At 50.4% G+C, this 18,413-nt stretch overlaps 1 protein-coding gene across 4 annotated transcripts; it reads left to right on the top strand.

The window, feature by feature from the left end:
* Window positions 1-1,053: 1,053 nt before the first annotated feature.
* On the top strand, window positions 1,054-18,144 carry LOC109450017 (cytochrome P450 4F3). Of its 4 annotated transcripts, none has more exons than XM_019736841.3 (13): window positions 1,054-1,121; window positions 1,603-1,801; window positions 3,793-3,937; window positions 6,615-6,668; window positions 6,762-6,889; window positions 10,082-10,203; window positions 11,002-11,272; window positions 12,251-12,317; window positions 12,506-12,635; window positions 16,096-16,229; window positions 16,325-16,389; window positions 16,556-16,638; window positions 16,979-18,144. In XM_019736841.3, the coding sequence occupies exons 2-13, from the start codon at window positions 1,604-1,606 to the stop codon at window positions 17,154-17,156; spliced, it is 1,575 nt and encodes a 524-aa protein (XP_019592400.3). In that variant the 5' UTR covers window positions 1,054-1,121; window position 1,603; the 3' UTR covers window positions 17,157-18,144. The 4 variants fall into 4 exon arrangements, with proteins under 4 accessions (XP_019592400.3, XP_074194099.2, XP_074194098.2 ...); XM_074337998.2 differs by lacking the exon at window positions 3,793-3,937 and adding an exon at window positions 5,427-5,571 and having other exon boundaries at window positions 1,068-1,121; window positions 1,381-1,801; XM_074337997.2 differs by having other exon boundaries at window positions 1,068-1,121; window positions 1,381-1,801.
* Window positions 18,145-18,413: the final 269 nt, after the last annotated feature.

Below are 18,413 nucleotides of genomic sequence, written 5' to 3'. Positions count from 1 at the left end.
ATACAGTAGACAGGATTTATGTAGAGTACTTGGCACACAGTAGGCACACTTTGTGGAGAGTACCTGGCACACAGTAGATGCGCTTTATATAGCACACCTGGCACACGGTGGGCACACTTTCTGTAGAGGTCTTGGCACAGAGTAGGTATGCTCTTTGAGATACCCAGCCCACAGTAGGCACACTGTACAGACAGTCCTTTGAGCAGAACAGGGTTACTGTATGTGGCGTACTGACACATAACAGCACAAGTACTGGCTGCCAGTCCTTTCTCTTTACTCCATTTTTTGGGGGGCCTCCTGATCCTTCCCACCTTCCTGTGGAATCCTCCACTCTCCCCCTCTCAAGACCTCACCTGACATCCCCTTTTCCAGATGGAGGACAGCCCAGAGGGGGCTGGCACAGCCACTAGAGCGAGAGCGAGGCAGAACTTAGTCAGGGTCTCCAAGCTCTGTCGTCCTCTGTCTGGACCCCTCAGATTTACCTCCCTCACCTTTAGGTGCCCTCTTCCCACTAGGCCCTTCCTTCCCTGAATCTGATGAGGAAATCCCTAGTCAGGCTCATTTGTTTGTTCCTGTCCCCAGCAGGCAGGTCTCAGGCCAGGCCCTGGGCTGCCTGGAAGCAGGACTTGAACTCCTGCCAGGAGGCCAAAGGCTTTTGTCTCTGAATTTTGTGATTCTGAGAGGATTCTGGGCCCAGAGTGGAAATGAGACTGAAAAGCGTTTGGGACAAGGTTCATCTGGCAACAGTCAAGTTCAAGCTTTTACCTACCACACCCTGGCATTGGCAGGGTAGAGGAGACAGTAAATCTGAGGATCCTGAGTCCCCTTTGCCTACCCTCCAACTTGCCCCCTACCCCACATGGGAGGTGCTGAGTCCTGAGGATCCAGCATCCACACTGTGTGGCCTGGAGCTAGCTCTAGGCCTCTCTTGACAATACTGTAGCCCCTCCCCCAACCTCTATTTGGGCCAGTGCCAGGTAGGGTGGAGGTAAGCAGGTGTCCTGGGATTGGCTGACCCAGCCTGGCCCCTCCCAACCGCCCCTAGTTTATAAACCAGGGCCAAAGACTTCCCAGGAGGAGGGCAGAGGAGGTTGTGTGGGCCACGCTGCTCCTGGCAGAAGGTACCAGGCTGGGGATCAGGGGCCTGGGGGTCCTGGCCCAGAGTGGGGGGGGGGGGTGTTCGAGGTAGAGGTGGCTCCAGGGAGTGGAGTTGGTCTAGAAGTTAAGTGGCTACCAGGGGCTAACTTATCTCTCTCCCTCTCTCCCCCTCTCTGTCCCTCTCTCTCTCCCTCTCCCTCTCCCTCTATATCTCTATTTCTATCTCTATCTCTGTATCTGTCTCTGTCTCTCTGTCACTCTCTCCCTGTCTCTCCCTTTCAGTCTCTGTCTCTCTGTCTCTCTCCCTCTCCCTCTCCCTCTGTATTTCCCCGGTGGTTCTCCCTTCCCTCCTGAGCCCCCCCTTGCCCATCTCTGAGCCCTCCCTGCCCCTCCCTGTCCCTCACACCCTGACCGTCTCCCGCTATCTGTAAGCTGTCTCTGTCTCTGAGCTCACTATTACCGCCCCTGTCCTGGGCCCAGGAGCTCACCCTGTCTGCCCTGCAGGATGCCGCAGCTGAGCCTGTCCTGGCTGGGCCTGGGGCCGCTGGCAGTCTCCCCATGGCAGCTCCTGCTACTGGTGGGGGCCTCCTGGCTCCTGGCCCGCTTCCTGGCCTGGACATACACCTTCTATGACACCTGCTGCCGCCTCCGATGTTTCCCGCAGCCCCCAAGGAGGAACTGGTTTTGGGGTCATCTGGGCATGGTGAGTATGGACAGCAGGACGAGTCTGGGGTACCAGGGTGGATGGACCTCCCAAAGGGTTAGGAATGGGGCTCAGACATGAGACCTCCCAAAGGGTTAGGAATGGGGCTCAGACATGAGACCTCCCAAAGGGTTAGGAATGGGGCTCAGACATGAGACCTCCCAAAGGGTTAGGAATGGGGCTCAGACATGAGACCTCCCAAAGGGTTAGGAATGGGGCTCAGACATGAGACCTCCCAAAGGGTTAGGAATGGGGCTCAGACATGAGACCTCCCAAAGGGTTAGGAATGGGATCTAGGACAGCAGAGGAGAGAAGGGTCAAGAGGAGCCTCTCTTTCCTCACTCATTCCTCAGCTTTGACATCGCAGGCCTCTTCCACGTCCTTGTCCTATCCCAATCCTGCTTTGGGTCCATTTCCTGCCTGTATTCCCCACCTTAGTGCACCTCTGAGGGGCTCCCAGAGTGGGCTGCACACAGCTGCATTGTCTCGTGGTCCCATTCTCCACAGCGAGCTTTCAGACCACCGAGGGGCGCTGTCCAGGGTCGGCTCCCTGCGTCTGGCCCATTTCCCGAGTCTGCTCACTTTGGGCTGCACTTTCACCACAGTAATTAGCTAAGATCTCCCCACCCCCACCCTCAGCGGGACAGCTCCCCCCCTCCTTTCTTTCCCTGTTCACCTTCCCCTTCTCTTACTCTTTCCCCCTAAGATGTCTCAATGGCAAGTTGCCCAACCTGGATAAAGTTGGCCACTCCCCCTTTCAGAAGTCTTCTTCAACTCCCTGCCCACACCCCAGACCTTGACCTTTGACTTGGTTCTGCTCGTTCTTAATTACACATTCAATTTGTCTCATTACTTATCTGGCTCTCCAACTTGATGGTAGCTCTGGGAAGACATTTTGTCTGCAGTGCCCAGGCCAGTGGCTGGCATACAGCAGGCACTTAATAAATGTTTGATCACCTAAGTGATGAACTTGCCGCAGTTGGTCAAGGCCGAAGGGATGTGTCCAGCCTTGGAGGCAGCAGGAATGTTACCAAGTGACAGCAGTTCTGTTTCCTCCTCTGAGGGCTTGGCCATGGGGCTGGCCTTAGTCACTTTTCTCTTCCAGTCCCTCTTGCTGCAGACCTCAGCTGAGTTACTCTCCCTCTTTGGACCAATCTCACCTCAGCGTCCTTGGGGAGCAGGGAGCAGGTCACAAGAGTGAAAACAACTTATGTTCATCTGACTGGAGCACCTGGGGTATTTGTCAGGCTTGGATGGGGCATCCTGAGGGACTGGGGAGGACACCTCCCCACGAGGTGACCCGCCCTCCTTCCCCTTTTGGGGGATGTGGCCTCCGTTTCTTCATTTGTAAATAGCATGATTGTTGGGGGTGTCCATAGGTTGAGGAGACATAAATAGACAGATAGAGAAAGATGCACTCTGACTGTAGATAGACAGGCAGGATGTACTAAGATGGATGATAGATAGATAGTTAGATAATAGACAGGATGCACGAGCCTGGCCAGCAGAAGAGGCTCACAGGTGTTAGGTGCCTTTCTGATTGATGAGAAGAGTTCACGTCTGTCCCTTGGGGTCTGCAGACCCTTCACCATTCAAAGAACTGAAGGCCGTATCGACTGGCTAGGACGTGAAAGTATGTGGGACAAGATCTGGGGACAAGTCCTGAGGCCACCCTGCTGCCCATAAACCTCATGGGACCTCCCCATGTACCCCCCACTCCATGCCTGAACCACCCCAAGGTGAGAAAACTCCATCTCTTCCAGCCAAGGTTGGCCTCTCTGTGGACAGAGAGTATGTCTTCTCCTTGTGCGCTGGGGTGAAACTGGGGACTTGAGGAGGCGTCCAGGACCCTCCTGCCCCAAGAGAGAAGGAGCAGGAAGAAGCAGAGTCCCTCCATCCATGCAGAATCTGCACACACTGCCCACTGCAGAGGCTGCAGGGGGCGCTGCTGTGGCTCCTTCTGGGGAGTGACAACCCTGCGTTGCTTGCAGATCACCCCCTCTGAGCAGGGCTTGAGGGACGTAACTCAGCTGGTGGCCACCTGCCCCAAGGGATTTATGACCTGGCAGGGTCCCATCATGCCCCTCGTCGTTCTATGCCACCCTGACATGGTCCGTGCCATCACCAATGCCTCAGGTACCTACACAGAGCTTGCCCCAGCTCTCTTCCCCTCTGTTCTCTCAGCCTTCTTTCTCTTTTCTTTATGCATTCAAACCCGCCTCCTCCCTCTAATGCCATCTGTCCCCGTCCTGGTGTCCTGGGCACCACTGGGGCCCCAAGAGGTTTCAATTCAAGGTCCTCTTCTGGAGGAAGCCCCAATCTTGAGGAGACAGATCTGGATAGAGAGATCCCCAACCTGGTGTGGTCAGGAATTGTCCAGAGGAGGCTGTGGCAGCCCAGAGGAGAAGCAAGTTCTCTGCTGGGGTGGGCAGGAAAGCTTCCTGGAGGAGGAGATGCTGGAAATGGATCTGGAACAATGAGCAGAAATGTTTTTAAAGCAGAGGGTAGAATGATACAGTAGGCATTGCTAGCATCCCAGGCACCCTACCAGGCCTGGCCTCAGACTTACCCACCCCCTTCAGGCCCAGAGCAATGGTGGCTTGCAGCTGGTGGAGGCCTGTGCTTGCTGTTTCTGTGATGTCTGTCTCTGGTGGATCGGTTCCTTCTGCTCGATCCTGTGGCTCGTCCACTTCACATTCATTGCTCTGTTGCTACAGGCCCCAGGAATTTCCCCAAGGAGACTCCACCCCTGCCTGGATCCCTTCCCTTCCTCTCTACCTTACTCATCCCCGTACAGATCAGGCTGAGCAGGTAACGGGCAGCATTTGACAGAGAGCTTGGCTCAGACACAAACATTCTGGGTGACTGTGGCCAGGTCCCCTGCTTTCATTGGCTGCCGAGGTCTCTTTCATTTCTGAGGAGTAGAAACTCAATCTTGTGTGGTCTAAGCAAAAAGAGGGAATTGCTCAACTGTCAGTTCCACAGAGCTTGCCTTCAGGCACAGCTGGATCCAGGTGTCAAACAATGTTCTCAGAACTCTGTCTTCGTTTCTTAGTTCTGTTTTCCTCTGTGATCTCTTCACTCTCATTCTGGTAAAGATGAATCCCAGAAGCTCAGCCCCCATGGAAAAGTAAGCTTATTCCCAACGTTCCAGGAACTTACAGGACTCACTTTAATTTGCCTGTCTTCGCCCCTTGTTCCGTCACTGCCACTCTGATTGCCCCTGTCTTGGCAGACATAGGGTTCTCAGAGTTTTTGGTCTGGAGTTCAAAGCAGTTTGATGGTTAAGAACTCAGGCTCTGGATTTAGACAGACCTGCGCTCTGGTCTCAGGCATGCCACTTACGATCCGGGACACCAGGGGCAAGTGACTTCATTGTCTGGAGCCTCAGTTTCCTTCTCTGGAAAATGGAGACAGAAGAGAGGTCAGGTGAATGTGGTGCTTAGGATCCGAATGAGGAAACACTCTGAGTGTCGTGTAGCAAGGGTGTTGGGGGGACCCCACGAGGAGGATGACCTGCTGGGTAAGATTCGTGGGGCTCAGGTCTGGGCCTCTGTCCTGCAGCAGGTCCTTCTCTTTGCAGACCTAGAAGAGTGTGAATTGGGTCCTTTTTGTTCTTCTCCAGATTCGCAGCTCAGAGGAAGGTCTCCTGTATACACAGGGCCTGGCGAGCACCTATGGGGATGTGTGCTGCTGGTGGGTGGGGCCCTGGTATGCGGTCGTTCGCATCTTCCACCCCACCTGCATCAAACCTGTGCTCTTTGCTCCAGGTACACATGCCCCTGGCCACAACTTGCGTGTTGCTGAGGTCTCTGTGCTGCCTCCAGCTGGTGGGGTTGACCCAGGTGCAGACAAGAGGGGCTGTCTCTGTCTCATCTGCACCCCCACCTGCCCTCCCTCCAGTCACGTTTGCTTCTTCCTAGGGTGTGTCTGTGTGACATCTTCTGTATGGCCATGGCTGGTCACATTTATGTTTCCACCTGTGTCCTAGTTACAGCTGGTGTATGTTCACACCTGGGATCAAATAGAGATGGCCTCAGTCATGTCTGGGGTTGAGCTGTGGCCAAGGATATTCGAGACATGTTGAGGACCGTCTGCTGCTTGTCTGAGATTGTCTGGTTCTCCCGCCCGTCATGTCTGGGCCATGTTTGCGATTTGTCTGACATCTGGGACCCAGGGTCTAAGAAATCTCTGATACCTTATGTGCGTCTTGTCCAAGGCAGGTAATAGGGTATGTCTGGGTCACACCAGGTCCATGTCTGTGATATTAATGGAACCATATTTAAATCCTGTCTGGGCCCATCGGTGGGACACACTGAGGTCATGTCAGATTGTTTGCATCTATGTCAGAGTATGTTGTGTCATGTCAGGGTGTATCATGCATGTTGTATCATGTCAGGACATGTTAACACATGTTGGGGCCATGTCAGATGTCCCAGAGTGCTGGGGTAGACAGTGTCTTGTAAATCCCTATAACGGTGTTTTGTAGAGCGCTGGGCTGTGCTTGGGTGTGTACAGCATGTTGGACCATGTAGGAGCCATGTCAAGGTGTGCTGGGCATGTTGTTGCATGTTGGGGTGTGTCTAAGTACATGGGGGTATGTCTGTGGGCTCTGCTTTTGCTCTTCTCTGCTGCAGCCTGGTCTAGTCCCTCCTTGCTTCCCTCCTCCTCCCTGTTTCTTCTGCCCTTGTCCCATTCCTGCTATGCTGGGCTTGGAGGGGGAATGCAGACCCCTGGGTGGGAGCCTCCTCCCCCACCAAAAGTTCCTCCCCTCCCCCTCTTCACGGCCTCTGATGGTCCTCATTCATCTCAGCCACCATTGCGCCCAAGGACAGTATCTTCTACAGCTTCCTGAAGCCTTGGCTGGGTGAGTAACTGTGGGTGAAGGGGGTTGGGAACACCACTGAGGGGCTAGGGGAAGGTGCTGCCCTTACCCACTCCCTGTGGCTGCCTCTACTAGGGGATGGGCTTCTGCTGAGTGCTGGTGACAAGTGGAGCAGCCATCGTCGAATGCTCACACCTGCCTTCCACTTTAACATCCTGAAGCCCTATTTGAAGATTTTCAATGACAGTGTGAATGTCATGCACGTGAGTCTCTTGGACCCAGGGGCCCAGCTGGAGCCTCAGGGTGATGGGGGCTCAGAGACATCTTGAATTCTGGCTCTTCTGGGTGGCTTTATGATCGTTGCTCTTCCTTTCTGAGCCTCAGTTTCCTCAGCTGTAAATTGGAAAAACAGTCTCAATTTTGTCAGGTGGTCAAGATGACCTAATGGAGTCATATCTTTGGCACATAGTGGATGCTCAAAGGCATTAGTTTCTATGCTGCCCTCACAGAAGCCTTGGAATCCTGAGGCACAGTTGATGGTAATGATGAATATTGCACAGTAGTTATTGATGAGTAATAAACCACTTCAAAACAATAAGGTTTATTATTGCCAACAAGTCTGTGAGTCAGTTGGCTGGGTCTTCTGGATGTGGACAGGGTCACTCATGTGATCAGCTGTGGGTCAGGCAGGCAGCTTTGCTGCCCTGAGCTCAGTCCTCTCACCTGATTGGGGTTTGGCTGCATGGTGACCGAGGATGGTCTCAGCTGGGACAACTGGACTTTGTTTCATGGGCTTCTCCTCTATCTATCTATCTATCTATCTATCTATCTATCTATCTATCTATCTCTCTCTCTCGTGCATGGGTATCGCAGGCTCTTCACATGGCAGAAGCAGGTTTCCAAGAGATTGAGAGGAAGCTGCAATGTCTCTTGAGATCTAGGCAGAGGATCATCACCTCATCATTCTCCACATGGTCTATTGGCCAAAGCAAGTCAAAAGGCCAGCATAGGATCAAAGGTGGTGCAATAGGCTCCACCTCCTAATGGAAGATGGTGAAAAATCACATTGTAAAAGGTGTGGATACATACAGGGAAGCGAAGGACTGGAAGTAAGAGTTTTATGAAGTGCCTGGGATTTTTCCATACTTGTAAGCTGACAAGTGAACGTGTTACTATTTCATGGAGTCTGCCAGAAGATGTGAGACTCCTGGGTCAGAGACAAAGGACAGTTTATTACTCATGGCACAGCAAATGGCACGTGCTTCTTATTGGTTTGCATTCTTTCTCCAAGTCACCAAATCCCGTAGGGTGACACAGGTGGCTTTCAGTGGATGTCTACTCGTGTAGTAGGTTGCAATAAGGGAAGTGAACACTAAGTTTAGGGACTCAACAAGGTCTGACAATTAAGTTCGCGAACTTGCCACCGTGCGCTTCCATTGGCAGCACTGTACAAACAGCTCGGTAAGGTTTCATAACCTTGGTATATCAGTGTCTCACAGCTGTGTTCGTGTTGATGTGTGACAGTGTCTTGCTGAGTGGCATTCATTATTGTTGCATGTTTTTGTGTGCTGTCATGAGAATGTCTGAGCTTGAATTACAGCAACGAACAAACATTAAATTTCTTGCTAAACTTGTGTAAAGGGAAGTGAAATCAGGGACATGTTAGTCTAAGTTTATGTGGATAATGCCATGAAGAAAATGGCAGTGTACAAATGGATTAAATGTTTTTCTGAGGGGAGAGAACACGTCATTGATGAAGAGAGGTCAGGGCGGCCGGTAATGAGCAGAACTGATGAAAACATTGCAAAAGTTCATCAAATTGTGTGTCAAAATTGTTGGCTGACTGTGAGAAGCATAGCAGACCAAGTAAACATCGATAGAGACACCATTAGGAAAATCTTAACTGAAAATCTTGGCATGAGAAAGCTGTGTACAAAAATGGTCCCGAAGGAGCTCACTGATGAACAAAAGGAAAGGAGAGTCAAAGTTTGCCAAGACCTTTTGGAGAGGCAAGACGATGTTTGGGCCATGTTATCACTGATGATGAAACATGGGTGTACCAATATGACCCTGAAACAAAGGGTCAAAGTGCACAAAAGAAGTCAGCCAATTCTCCATGACCAAAAAAGTTCCGTCAGTCCAAATCAAGAGACAAAACGATGTTGCTAACCTTTTTTGATATCAGAGGGATTATTCATTATGAATTTGTACCAACTGGACAAACAGTTAACGAAGTTTACTATTCGGAAGTGCTGAAAAGGCTGCGTGAAAAAGTTGGAGGAAAACGACCTGAACTTTTCGCCAACAATTCATGGCTCTTGCATCACGACAACGCACCAGCTCACACGGCACTGTCTGTGAGGGAGTTTTTAGCCAGTAAACAAATAACTGTATTGGAACACCCTCCCTACTCACCTGATCTGGTCCCCAATGACTTCTTTCTTTACCCGAAGATAAAGGAAATATTGAAAGGAAGACATTTTGATGACATTCAGGACATCAAGGGTAATATGATGACAGCTCTGATGGCCATTCCAGAAAAAGAGTTCCAAAATTGCTTTGAAGGGTGGACTAGGTGCTGGCATCAGTGCATAGCTTCCAAGGAGAGTACTTTGAAGGTGACCATAGTGATATTCAGCAATGAGGTAGTAGCATTTTTTCTAGGATAAGTTCTCTAACTTAATTGTCAGACCTCGTATGACTTTTATAGCAATTGAAAGCAAGCCTAATATTTGTCTAAGGAGAGACATTACCCCATCCCTCAAGGTTGTTTGCTGCAAATACAACTCGGAGAGATGACTCAGGTGAAGAACATCAGGACCTTACATTTTTGGCATACTTATCAAGGTTGTTCAGGGGTGCTCAGGGCACATAGAGGGCTACTTCTCCCAACATGGGACATTTTCCTAATCAATTCATAACAATGAAAGTGGTAAAAGCTAACATTTATTGAGCACTTACTATATGCCAGAAATAATGTGCCAATTCCATGACATATGTTGTCTAATTTTCATAACTCTATGAAGTAGAGATTATTTTTCCCCGTTACATATGATGAAATTGAGGTGCATAGACTTTAGAGGCCTGCCCATGTTCTCCCAGCTAGCAAGTGAGCTAATACATGGATCTGGAATTCCAATCTGGTTTGTTGGACACCAAAGCAGGTTATCTTCACTGTTACTGAAGATTTGACAGGTGGAGCCCATGGGAGGGCAATGAGTTGACCAAGGTCATAAGAGACAGAGCTGCTGGACCTTGAACCCAGGTCTCCCTACTGCCAGGCATGGGGTCTTCATATCCTTAGAGTAACAGCTTCCACTCCCACTTAAGCCTGGTTCTCCTTGGGGATGGGTGCCTGGGGCAGAGGACTAAGAGGCTGGGTCTTGGGGAGTCTGTTCAGTTGGGGCTGGGGAAGGACTCAGGGAAGCCCAAGCTTTGTCCCCTTTTCTGTCCAGGCCAAGTGGCAACACCTGACCTCAGAGGGCAGCGCCCGTCTGGACATGTTTGAACACATCAGCCTCATGACCCTGGACAGTCTGCAGAAATGCGTCTTCAGTTTTGACAGCAATTGCCAGGAGTGAGTCTCTGCCCAGAGCCCGGGAACATGAGCCATAGACCTAAGGGAGTAGATGGAGGGAGGACTGACCAGGGCAACCAGAAGTGCCTTCCTAGAGGAGGTGGGTCAGAGATAGACATTAAAGGACAAGGAAGAGGAAGGAGAAAGAGTCATCTTTTCAGGTGGGTAGAAATGTTTGGTAAACGCCAGGAGTCTAGGAGGAGCAGAGTGTGTGCAACAGTGAGGAGACATCTTGGAAATGAGGTTGGAGGGCTTGGCAGGGGTTAGATCTTGAGGCCATTCAAAGGCCAGGAAAAGGGGTATGAACTTTATCCTGAGGTTTCCAGAGAGCTACGGAAGGTGTTTGAGCAGATGAGGGTGGTGGTCAAAGCTGAGCTTGGACGTCTGACTCTAGAGAAGACCAACTATTGTGTGGATCCTGGACAGTGTTGACATTGGATGCAAGGAGACTAGGGAGGGGGCTGGGCCCATTCACCAGCTGGGAGAGGATGAAGTCTGCGCTGTGAGGACAGTTTTGGGAAGAAGGGGCAGACACTGGGTTGGAGAGAGGTGAGAAGCATGATATTTAAGCTGTGCTCGGGGTGCCTGGGGCACGGATGCACAGAGATAGGAGGCAGGGAGAGAAGAAAGTCTGGAGAGTCATGTCTCCTGCATCAAACCCAACATGTATCTGTGGGGTCATTTGTTCCTGGATACTCAGTTTCCTAAGGGGAGGCAGCTGCTGGCTTCTGGGGGTAGGTGCTCTTTGGTCTTCCAGTGAGCTAAGTTGTTGCCTCCCTTCTTGCCCTCATCCTTCAGGAAGCCCAGTGAATATATTGCCGCCATCTTGGAGCTCAGTACCCTTGTGACAAAACGGCATAATCAGCTCTTCCTGCATGTGGACTTCCTGTACCACCTCAGCCCTGATGGACAGCGCTTCCGCCAGGCCTGCCGCCTGGTGCATGACTTCACAGATGCCGTCATCCAGGAGCGGCGCCGCACCCTCTCTGATCAGGGTATTGATGACTTCCTCAAGGCCAAGGCTAAGACCAAGACTTTAGACTTCATTGATGTGCTCCTGATGTCCAAGGTGGGCTTCTCTGGGATCTGAATGCACATAGTAAAAAGGATCTTGATTTCAAATGTCAGATCGAAGAACTTGGGCTTGATGCCGAGGGCACTGGGGAGCCATGGAGGGTGCTTGAGGGAGGGAGAGAAGGGTCAGGGATAAGTTTTAGAGACGACTGTGTGCCTTGCAGTCTGTAGGGGACTGCTAGGTCTGAGGTTTTACTCTACCTCCAAGTTAATAAGTTAGTTTAACACACACACACACACACACACACACACACACACACACACACACACCAGAACTATGGATCAGAGCAGCCCATTTATTACTCACAGCAGCAACAGCAGCTAGAATAGAACTGTAGCTCTGGTTCCCCATTCCCAAATTCTTCCAAGGGCTACATGGTGCTTTTACCTGTACATGCAGCCATGCTTGCATCACAGGGGTGGTACCGCCACAGTTTGAATCTTGGAACTTATATGAGACAGCTGACACATCTGCCCCTTCTTCCCTATGGGAGGGGGAGAGGGAGAGGGAGAGGGAGAGAGCGAGAGAGATTGTTATTGTTCTGGAGCATAAACAAATTCTCTTCAGTGAGAAGGCAAAGTCTATAGGTTTAAAACCCATTCCTTATCTCCAGGAAGATAAAGAATCTCTAGATTTACTGTCCTAGAATGTGAACAACTTGCTCTGGAGCAAAGCTCAATTTCTAACTCCCAAGGCAGGTTGCCATTCAATCATCCTGGAACCCAAGTTGCCATTAACTTTTTTCTCAGAAAGCCCTCATCACATAGAAACATGAAAATACTCACGGGTCATTGATTCCTCCCACCAGGAGGCAGGGAGGCCAAGGGGGAGGCTTGTGGGTTGAGGCCTCCGGCGATAGTGAGTAAGGGAGGTCTGGGAGTGCAGGGTGGACTTGGGTGTCCGGATGGATGATGGAGACTGTCTCAGGGGCACTCAGAGCTGGTATGATTAAGAGTCATGCTTTATCTCCAGGATGAAAATGGGAAGGCATTATCAGACGAGGACATTCGAGCTGAAGCTGACACCTTCATGTTTGAGGGTGAGGCTCCCAGCGTGAGACTACAGAGGAGGCAGGGGTCTCTCCATCCCAGGGACTTGGTGGGTGACCCCTGCACCAACCCATCCTGCCTCCTCCTCCCCACGGTTGAGGGGCTCAATGTAAGGGCGCTGTCCAACCCCTGGTGCTGAAGCAGCCCAGAAACCCCGGCCTGTCTGGCTGCCTTTCAGGCCATGACACCACAGCCAGCGGCCTCTCCTGGGTCCTGTACAACCTCGCGAAACACCCAGAATACCAAGAGCGCTGCCGGCAGGAGGTGCAAGAGCTCCTGAGGGACCGTGAGCCTAAAGAGATTGAATGGTGAGTGCAGGTTCTCATGGCCTCTCCTTGAACCCCTCTCATTGGCTCTGCTCCCAATGTGGAGAAGAGGGAAGATCTTTTTTTGTTGATTCTGTCATCCTGTCATACCATTTAGTGGCAATGAGAGCAGAACCCAGAGGCAGGGTCTGCCATACAGCCTGGATAGCAGGGGAAATGTTACAGGCTTTGGGGATAGAAAGATCTGGGCTGCTGTGAGAATCAGTGACAATGTGTGAGGGCAGATGATGCCACTTAGCACATATTCAGTAAGTGGACTTTCCCTCCATTCCCTTCCTTTTCCTTGTGAAATCAGTTTTCAAACATCTTCATTCCTTGCACGTTTACTCAGCTCCTGCCTCCTAATTCCTTCCACATTGTTCAGTCCAGGATTCACAGAGGACACTTAGGGATTGAAGTCACTCAACTCTTGTCCAGGAACACCTGCATCTTCATCTATTCAGTCCCTGTTCAGCAAACACCGCCATGTGACCTTCTCACCCCAGTTCTGTGCTGTCTCCCATTCTTCCCAGCCCCACTCTGTGTCCTGGAGACCTGGGAACAATCCAGCCCCAGCCTTTGCCTCCTAGCAGCTCCCAGCAGGTCAGGGCGCTCCAGTCCCCATGGGCAGGGCTGGGGTTGACAGTAAGACAGGCAAAGCTGAGGGTGGAGAGAGTGTCTCAGCTGAGACTCTGAATGCTGATCAGTAGATATTTGCATGTATTTGGGGTGCAGTTAGGTCAAGAAGACACCTGGGTAAAGTGAATGTAGAAGGGCAGAGGGAGAGGGAGAAGGGAGAGGGAAAGAGAGTGGGAGGGAGAGAGGAAGAGAGAGAATGAGAGGGAGAGAAAGAGAGAAAGGAGGTGGGGGAAGGAGAGAAAAAGGAGAGGGAAGAAGGGGGAAGGAGGGAGCGAGGGAGGGGGAGGGGGAAGGGGAGGGGGAGGGGGAGGAGGAGGGGGAGACGGGGGGGGGGGGGCCCCCCCGCGGGGCGGGGGAAGACTGCAAGCAACGCTAATGGCTTCAATTTTAACCCAAGGACAATGAAGAACCACTGGAAGTATTTGAGCAGGAGGACAGATGAGCTCTGGGTACCAGAGTTCTAGGGCTAGTGTCGGGGACACCCTGGAGAATGGGGACCCAGGGAGGGGTTTCTGAGGCCTGAGCCATTCCAGGGGCTGGGGATGGTGAGGAGGCATTAGGCTGGACAGGCATTTTGGAGGTAATGTTCTCCACTCAAAGCATTTGCTCAGCACAGCAGTCTTGTGAGGTGGAGAAACATTGTTACATGTTTTCAAGGAAGTCTTCAAACAGAATTGTACATTTAGTTAAAAAGAAATGAGTACAAAATGGTTTATGATAGAAATTAACTTCCTTCTTAATTCCCACCCTAGGAGTAACTTCCATCAGTGATTTCCTCTGTGTCCTTTCAGGGTTGGTGTTTTGTAGTTTTCCAATTTTGAACTAGTTAACTATATCAGCTATTAAGAATGTAAATCACACAAAAAGAAGGGGATTAAAGAAAAAGAATTCAGCCCCCTTACTGGATATTTATACAAGCTTTTATACAAGTTTTCCAGTGAATTCTCTTGCTTTTTCTAAGGATAAAATCGCTATTTGCCAAAAATGGCACATTTACCCCCACATTTCAAATTGCATTACTATTCCCCCCCCTTGTCTAATTGCATTAGTTAGTATCTCTAGTATCGTGATAAATACGAGTAAACCATTGGATCTGTTTCTTTTCTTTCTTACTCATTTGCCTTTTGACTTTGCTCTCCTGCCATAAAAAGTATTATATTTTTTATGCAAATTTGTAAACCTTTTTATGGTGCGCTTTTTAAAATTTTATTAGTTTCAGGTGTACAAAGCAACATAATAGTTAGACATTTACACCCCTCACAAAGTGATAATCCCCCTCCCCACAAGCTGCTACCCGTCTGACATCTTATATAACTTAAATACCATTGACTATCTTCCTTGTGCTGTACTCCACCTCCCGTGACATATATATATATATATATATATATATATATATATATATATATATGTATATTTTTTTTTTCCTCCTTATATTGACATACAATATTATTCTACTTCAGCTCTTCAGGTGTATAGCACTGGTCAGGCATCTACACAGTCTATGACGTGATCCCCCGATAAGTCCAGTGCCCATCTGGCACCTTACATAATCTTTATAACATTGTTGATTATATTCACCTTTCTGTATTTCATATCCCCATGACTATATTGTGACTACTAATTTGCTCATTCTACTCCCTTCACCTTCTCCCCCATCCCCTCCTCCTTCCCATCTAGCAACCAATTTTTTTTCTGTATCTCTGAGTGTATTTCTGTTTGCTCATTTATTCTGTTCTTTAGATTCCATATATAAGTGCAATCATATGGTATTTGTCCTTCTCAGTCTGACTTATTTCAGTTAGCATAATATTCTCAAGGTTCATCCATGTTGCAAATGGTTAAGATTTCATTCTTTTTTATAGCTGAGTAATACTCCATTGTATAAATGTACCACAGTTTCTTTATCTAATTGTCTATCTATGGGCATTTCAGTTGTTTCCGTATCTTGGCTATTGTGAACATAGGGGTGCATGTATTTTTTTGAATTAGTGTTTTGGACTTCTTTGTATAGCTACCCAGGAGTGGAATTGCCGGGTCATAAGGTAGTTCCATTTTCTACTTTTTGAGGTACTTCCGTACTGTTTTCCATAGTGGCTGCACCAATCTGCATTCCACCAACAGTGCACAAGGGTTCCTTTTCTCCACATCCTCGCCAGCACTTGTTGTTTGTTGATTTATTGATGATAGCTATTCTGACAGGAGTGAGGTGGTATCTCATTGTGGTTTTTATTTGCATTTCTCTAATGATTAGTGACATTGAGCATTTTTTCATGTCTGTTGGCCATCTGTACTTCCTCTTTAGAGAAATGTCTCTTCATGTCCTCTGCCCATTTTTTAATAGTGTTGTTTTTTTTGTATTGAGTTGTATGAGTTTTTAATAAATTTTGGAGATTACCCCCTTTTCAGGTGTATCATTGGTGAAGATCTTCTCCCACGCAGTAGGCTGCCTTTTTGTTTTATTGATGGCTTCCTTTGTGTGAAAAAACTTTTTAGTTTGATTTAGTCTCACATGTTTACTTTTTTCTTTATGGTGGGCTTTTGTGTATTGTTTTGCTCAGAAAATCTTCTAAAAATACCTGGCTGAATTTTTTCCTGGTACTTCTGCAACGCTGCTTTTCTTTCTTCTTTAAAACACTTCATTCAGGTTTGACTGACATACAAAAGTTGTACATGTTTGACGTATACAACTTAATGAGTTTGGAGATATTTGATCCACCTGGAATTTATTGTTATATATAGAGAGCATCTCATGGGGCAGCAGGAGGGCTGGGGGCCGGGGTGTCTGGTTTTGCTCCCTGAATAACTGTTGGGGGGTGTTCCTTAGGGACGACCTGACCCAGTTGCCTTTCATGACCATGTGCATCAAGGAGAGTCTGCGCTTGCACCCCCCGGTGACGGTCATCTCCCGCCGCTGTACGGAGGACATTAAGCTCCCTGATGGCCGGGTCATCCCCAAAGGTGCTGGCAATGACAGGGGCAGGAGTCACCCAGGCAGGAAAAGGGGCCCATCAGGCAGGGGGACCTGTTCCTGACTGAGCCCTCCTCTTTCACAGGTGTTATCTGCCTTATCAGTATTTTTGGGACCCACCACAACCCACTCGTGTGGCCAGACCCTGAGGTGCTGCTTCCTCCTCCCCTCCTCCTCCTTGTCCACTCCCCTTGGGGGACCTCGGGGAGGGCACAGGGTTCTGACGACCCCCCCATCCTACACACTTCTGCCTGTCCAAGGCGGGCTGACCTGGGAGACCCCACCCAACAGCCCTTTGTTGGCCTCTCGCCCCTAGGTCTATGACCCCTTTCGCTTCGAACCAGAAAACGTCAAGAAGCGGTCACCTCTGGCTTTTATTCCCTTCTCAGCGGGACCCAGGTGAGAACTGTGGGCATCTGAGTCAGGCAGGGGGACACACGGAGGAAGAAGGGAATTGAAGAGGGTCAGAGTTCCGGCTCTCCTTTCCTCCCCTCCCCCAGAGATTGTGGGTAAGGGTCTGGGGAATGGGGGTTGGGTAGGTTCAAGGAGGGGTCCCCCAGTGTGCTCAGAACCCTCTCTCCCGTCTGCTGGTCTGAGTTGGGGGCTGGAACCAGGGGATATGTCGGCCTACATGGGGGTCCCAGGCACAATTACCCCCCTTCTCTACCCCTGCGGGCTGGGATGTGCTCCGGGTCAGGTCCCGCCCGCAATCTGAGCCCCTCCTCCCTCACGCCCGCAGGAACTGCATCGGGCAGACCTTCGCCATGACCGAGATGAAGGTGGTCCTGGCACTCACCCTGCTGCGCTTCCGCGTCCTGCCAGATGAGGCGGAGCCGCGCAGGAAGCCGGAGCTCATCCTGCGAGCGGAGGGCGGGCTTTGGCTGCGGGTGGAGCCGCTGAGCGCCGGCCCCCAGTGACCCTCGGCTGCCTGACCTGCGATCCACCTGACCCTACGTACCTCCAGTTGCAGCTTCTCAGAAAAAAAACCAAAAACAAACATGTGCTATCACCTCTGTCCCAGCTTCCCCGAGAGCCAGCAGGGGGCGCTTGGGGGATCTGGTGTTTCTGAGCCCAGACCTCCACTGCCTCTCCAGATGACCACGGGGCCTCACCCCATCGTGGGTTCAGTGCCCAAGCATGGATTTTATCCTGTAGGCCAGAGGGAGCTATGGGAGGTGTTTGAGCAGGAGAGGGACAAGGGTTAAAGACAGGACTTAAGGGGCACGGTTGAGGCTCTGAGTCACGCAGGAGAACCCATAGAGGCAGATTCATTTCTCTGAGCTGCAGGTGCCTCCCCAAACAGAGGTCCCTGGCCAGCCCAGAACACAGGGGAGAAGCCAGCAGTCCACACACCCTGGCATCCTTTCCAGGATTCTTAAGTTCTCCTCCCCACTCGTGTCAACATTCCCATCACTGTGTGTGCCCTGCCCAGTCGCTCCATCCCTCTGGTGACTCTCTTGCCCGGCCTTCAGGAAAGCCCCTCACTTCCCTTTTCGGAGCCCTTGATACTGCCCAGGCAGCCTGAGCCCCCACTGTGTTCTACGCGCTCTCATAAGAGTGTGGGGCAGGCAGGGCTCGTCCCTGCCATTCACCTCCAGGTTCCTTCTTCATTCCCCCCAAAGGCCACCCTTGGCCCATCTTGGGGTGGGGTGGGGACAGGGCCATCCCATAACTCCTGAAATTCAAAGCGAGACCATTGGAAACAAAAATCGGCCCCAAGAGTATCGGCTTTTGAGTCAGGCTGCTTGGGTTTAAGTTTCAATGACTTAGGCAAGTCAGTTCCCTTCCCTGTGCCCTGGTTACCTCAACTATGCAATAGAGACAACAGCAGTATGCAGCTCAGGGTTGTCTCAAGGACTTGTGAATGCTCAATAAATGTTGCCATTATTGCTTTTTCTCTCAGAATTCCTGGCTTTTCATGCCTGCTGTCTTTGATGCCTGTTATTTCTGCAATGTGTTTTAAGAGTATATCTTGGAACTAAAAGGCAAGCCTTCTAGTATCTGTGCTCCTTGCACGAGCTCTCTCCCCCCCCTTGCGGCCATGCATGTCAGAAATAATTGCTTAGTGGTGAGGCCTGAAAGTGTGAGAAGGAGCAGAACCTCAGGTCATATCTCAAGGCAATATCCTGCTACAAATGTAGTTCTCCTTTCACAGCCAAAGGGACTGCGCCACC

Source organism: Rhinolophus sinicus, chromosome 15, assembly GCF_057876585.1.
Source record: "Rhinolophus sinicus isolate RSI-liver-muscle chromosome 15, RSI-T2T, whole genome shotgun sequence".
Classification (NCBI taxonomy): Eukaryota; Metazoa; Chordata; class Mammalia; order Chiroptera; family Rhinolophidae; genus Rhinolophus; species Rhinolophus sinicus.
This window is presented reverse-complemented; position numbering and strand designations above follow the sequence as displayed.